The 5496-nt window shown below is 38.5% G+C and overlaps 1 protein-coding gene across 1 annotated transcript; it reads right to left on the bottom strand.

Annotated features, from left to right (window-relative positions):
- Positions 1 to 385: 385 nt before the first annotated feature.
- Positions 386 to 1770, bottom strand: LOC148843813 (pathogenesis-related protein PR-1-like). The gene has a single exon (XM_088956760.1). It carries the CDS (start codon positions 1105 to 1107, stop codon positions 550 to 552), a length of 558 nt encoding a protein of 185 aa, XP_088812886.1. The 5' UTR covers positions 1108 to 1770; the 3' UTR covers positions 386 to 549.
- Between the last annotated feature and the right edge of the window lie 3726 nt (positions 1771 to 5496).

Consider the following 5496-nt stretch of genomic DNA (forward strand, 5'->3'; position numbering starts at 1 on the left):
TGGAGTTTTACATCGATTATCTATGTAATTACTACATCAATTTTATTGATATAAAACTTTACACTCTTCACCTATCACGTTTTTCAAAAAGCAACACTCACTTTCACGGTTCAGTGTAAAACGTTATTGGTGTACTTTTACCCCGATGACGTTTTACACTGATCCCAAACCCAGCCTTTGGATCACGCTTGTCTGGCTTGGAGTTGTTTTGATTATTCTGTTGCTGTAGCCTTGTTGTTTTTTGGTTCTTGTAATGAAAATTATTCTTTACCAAAAAGAAAAGTTAAACTCGAGAATCATTGTTTCTAATATTTATCGTTTAAGAGTCGTAGGGAACTTTGTCAGGGTGATTTTTCATTTATAACTCGTAGTACGAAGGAAAAAATGCAGAAGACAGACCACATTTATAGCTAGCATTCAATCAAGAGAGAGAGAGAATAAAACACACCCACACCCGATGGATTAGCTTAAAAAGAAGCAGTAGGAAGCACAAATTCTAATCTCATAAATGTGGTGACCTGAATGCCGTTGTGGGAAGGTCATGAAACATTAATAAGGCCTTTCACCAATGTAATTGCCAGGCGGGTCGTAGTTGCAAGTAATGAAAACGCCTCTACCACCAAAGCAAAGGACTCTGGCACACCCAACCCTCCTGGTGCTATTCCACACGATCTGCGTGTAATGCCCACACTCCCGGTCCCAGGCGCACGAATTCCTCCGCCGGTCATACCACCTCCTCTCCGACAGCCAATCCGCAACCGCCTGAGCTGGGGTCCAGTCGTCGCCGCTTCCCCAGAATATGTTCTCTCCATAAGGTCCGTTGGAGTGTTCCAAAGCACAGTCCCTGCGCCTTCGCCTCGCATACCACTCTGCGTAATGGGCTACGTGAGGATCCCACACCAATGGATGCAGCTGTAATGCCGACCGAGCCACGTTGTGCGGCGTTAAGAACTGGCTTATAATTACTTGATTCAGATATGCACTTTGTTTGCTATCAGCAGCCCTGCACATGAAGAGCACCACAAGAATAACAATAACAATGGTGCCATGGCCCCGGCCCCGGCCCCGGCCTCGGCCTGCTGTTTTCTGCAGCTTGGGGACGACCATGGACACCGCTCTCTGTCTATCTTGGTGGAGGTTAATTCAAAAGTGTCTATTTGGTCTATAGCATCCGCGTGAGTACAACTACTTGACAACTCATATAATAAATTGGTTGGGAGTCGTTGTGGGTGGCACCCATGTTCTCTAATGATTGCCATATTTGTTCTTGTGGGCCCATTATTACATTATATTTACGCGTAAATTATTATACAAATATCATCATCTCTCTCTTTCTCTCTAATACTATATATTAGAGAATATTGAATGGCTTTGGAAGTATTTTGAAAACATCTGTTAATGCTACTTTTCTATTTAAGCATTTGTAGTTGGGATTAGGCAAAGGAAGAAAGCAAGCAAGTTAGAGCATAATTAAGCCTAATTTGGAGGAGCAATGGACATCAACCTTTCTGGGCAGGAGACCGATTCCTCCATTGAAGTTCTTAGAAAAGAAAGATGCTATCTTTGAAGCTTTTGCTTTTTGTTTTTTTTTTTTTTTTCAAAAGTAGACCTTTCGGGTAGAAAACAGGTCAGATAAGTAGCTTGTATCTTGGAGTTAATTTTTTAGTTTGAAGAGAGTGAAAATGTCGTAAGGGGATTAGGTGAATGAGACGAGCAAAATGTGATAGAAAAAGATGTCAATTTGTGTCCAAAGTCAAAAAAGAAATAAATAATAAACAGGTTTCAGAAGACCAACCACCGGAATCAGTGGAAGAACAGCCCGGAATAATAGGTCTGAATAAAGTTATTAAAAAGTAGTCCATCCTAATTGAACAAGTCCAACCAACGAGACCAAGATCTGCTGCGAACGAGAAATACAATGATTTTTCCTTTTATTTGTCATGGGCCTATTCCAGATAGAGTTGTCAATGGGTGAGTTTTATGCTATTTGATCGAGCTCGGTTACTAAAGATCGCAAACCTAATTAAAAATATATTATATATAATATTTTTCATTTTTATATAATAATTTATATATATGATTTCTTGATCCTGATGTTTTTTTTTCTTTTGTCAAGCCCAAGTTCGAATATCAAAATATTTGGCTCGGTTTGGCCTCAATTCAGGTTTTTGTATGTTCTGAACAAATTCAAATCCAGACCGATTATATAATTAATAATAAATTCGGCCCCTTGTTTTCTTCTAATTTTTGTAGGGATGTCAATGGATCGGATCTACCTGAGAGTCTTATGTTGACTGATTTAAGCCCAAAAAGGGAAAACCTTGTTGGGTTAATTGGTGTAAAAATCAAGTCTTGAATCAGACAAAGAAGAGAATTCAAAATTTCCATGGAGAAACAATTTTCTCCTAGGATCGATCTAGAATTGATCAATCAAAATTTGATGTCTAGATCAAAGTAAGGATGTTACCTAATGTGGATATCACAATTGCAGCTCCCAAAGTGGTGATACATGCCCAAGTATGAAATATTGCAGCCCCAATTGCAAGAACTCGATCTAGTCCTTTTGTGTAAATCGATGTGAACTCTTGATCTCCTATTGAATGCAATTGTTAATCACTTGAGAACTGTGTTGTTGCTCGAAAACTCAATGTGAAAAAAGAAAAATATCTCTCTACTTTCGGCCTTAGTCGAACTAGGGTTTGGTGGTCGAAAGTTTGGTGATAATTAAGGGTGATCATGGGCCGGGCCAAGCCGGGCCCAGGCCGAGCTTTGCACTTATGATAAGGGCTATAGCTTAGGCCCAGGCCCGGGGTTCCGGGCTGGGTTGGGCCTGATTCTGGGCCAATATCACTCATATATAAAACATTATATATCTATATATTAAATGGCATAACATGCATATAAACTTATTTTATACATTATATAATATAAAATATTACATATAATATAAATTATACATGTCATGTTATAATATTTGTATATAAAATATATAATATAATGTAAAATAACATGTATACATATGTATACATTATACACAAAATGTGTAAGTTTAAGTATATGCGGGCCGGGTTTGAAGTATTAAGCCCAAGCCCGGCCCTCAAATTTGCAGGCCTGATGTGGGCCTGGGCCCGGGCCAGGCCTGAACACAAAACCCAGGCCTAAGCCCGGAATTTCCAGGCTGGACTTGTGCAGGCCGGGCTGGGTCGGGCTGAAATGATCACCCCTAGTGATAATCCCTCTCATAACTCTCCTATTCTCTATCATATAAAGAGATAAACTCTTGAGTCCTACAAGGAGTTTCCAAATCAGGCTTTGAACTGAAATACAAGTTTCTAATTACGAAAGAGTCCTAATTTTATTAGAATCAAATGAAAACCAAATTATGCAACTACCCTATTTCCTAGTCAACCTAATCTCACATGTAATTGCATTAAAATCTCAAGTTGTTTTTGCTCACACCATTGACTAGTTCACTTACCTCATTCTTATATGGCATGGGACCAACTAAGCCTTCTCAATAAACCATGCTGGTTCATCCCATTTAATGAATTACATGGGCCAGATTCACTAGTGAACCACCTACCCAATCTTATTGGGATAGGGATCGGCCCAACGCAAACATAAGTAGGCTTTGGGCTTTAGCCACCTATGAACATCAAGAACAATGGTTTAATGTGAGGAAAAAGCCCATCAAGTTTCAGCCCCAAAAGACTTTTACTCTTAAACTCTTAACCTATAATATCAATACACTACTCATAGGGAAGAATCTCTTCCCTAATTTTGAAATGCAGTGTCATTCTCTACTAAGATGGATCCTAAGTTTAAAACATTTTTCAAACCCTTTCATAAAATAAACTAATTATCAATAAAAATACATTTTACAAATTGACTCCAAAATATATTGAAATCCAATACTAGTAATTTTAGGTTTCCATCAAAGATTGTTAACCAAGATATTCTCTTTATCTGACAAAGTTGATCCTATCATAGTGGCCACACACTCAAGTGACATTCCAAACTACTACAATACACTACTCATGGATAATGACCTCTTCTCTGATTGAAAAATGCAATGACAGACTCTCTGCTCAGATGGACCCTGGGCTTAAAACCTTTTGCAATTCTTTTCATAAAATAAAATATTTATAAGTTTAAATACATTTTGAAAATTGACTTCAAAACAGATGGAAATCCAATAATAGAAATTATAGGTTTCCATTAGAGATTGTTAACTATGATATTCTTTTTATTTGACAAAGTGCATGATCCTATCACAATGGTCACGTACTCAAGTGATATTCTAAACTGCTGCAATACATTTCTTATAGGGAAGGACCTCTTCCCTAATTGTAAAATGTAGTGTCACACTTTTTTCTTAGATGAATCATGGGTTTACAACCTTTTGCAAACCCTTTAATAAAATAAATTATTTATAGGTAAAAATACTGAAAGAAGGGTAGGTTCCATCTAATGGACGCCATGAAGGGCACAGAATGGGTGGGCGAATTTCAAAAAATTTTCCTACCTTCTCACAACTAGGAATCATATTCCCTAAATTTATAATACAATATTCAAGGATTCTACTTGAACCATAATCAAACCAGATCCGAACCAAAAGGAAATAGGAAGGATTATACCTGATCCGGAGAAACAATATCTCCCAAAGTTGGTGTTCACGCCCAAAGAAGATGCCAAGATCCGCTCCTAATGAAGATGACACAGCTGTTGATGGAACGGAACCAGCAGGGTGCGTCCTACACACTGGATCCTTCGCAAGAACCCACTGGAAACTCTGAACACTGAATCCTTTTTAGTCTTTTCTACAAGACTGATGTCAAGAACTGATTTTTTGAATTCTTTCTCCTACAAAGATTGAATCTTGCAAGAGGGATTGGCGGCGGCTGGATGAGAACTCCTGGGACGAAGATGGCTGAACAACTTTTCTTCTCTCTAGAGTTCTTGAAATCAAATCTCTGTTGTAGAAGACTTTCTTCTCTCTCATGGAAAAAAACTTGGTTCAAAATCTAGTATTCGAATTAGTTTTCTCCTCCTTTCTTCTTGATTAAGAAATTCTCCTAATTAGGAGTTGTCCCAATCCAAATCAATATTTGGATAGGGGATAATCTTAATCCTATCTGCAGATCAAGTTAGTTTACTCCTGATCTTATCAGGAGGTTACCAGATTCAAATCTGATTTGAATTTGGTCTTGCAGAGTGGATAAGGTCATAAGCCCAATCCTTTTTACTAACATTAATCTCAGATCCGCCCCATAGATGGGTGATCATATCAGCCCAGCTCGTAATGGGCTTTTGGCCCATTAAGTGTTCAGTGTTTAATTAGTTTCCAATCTACTGACCAGTTGGGCTTCTTTGTATGGCGTGGAACCCAAGCATTGATCTATACACCAGCCACATGGGTTTGGCCTAGCCTTTATTACAAGACCCAGCCGAATTCACTGAAGAACTCAGTGACCCTTTGAGCCCATCACATGGACC

The sequence above is a fragment of the Nelumbo lutea genome, chromosome 8 (assembly GCF_056320005.1).
Source record: "Nelumbo lutea isolate HS-2025 chromosome 8, American lotus-T2T, whole genome shotgun sequence".
NCBI classification, from domain to species: Eukaryota; Viridiplantae; Streptophyta; class Magnoliopsida; order Proteales; family Nelumbonaceae; genus Nelumbo; species Nelumbo lutea.

Bases quoted from the DNA above. Each gene is read 5' to 3' on its own strand.
- LOC148843813 (XM_088956760.1), bottom strand. From the start codon at position 1,107: ATGGTCGTCCCCAAGCTGCAGAAAACAGCAGGCCGAGGCCGGGGCCGG.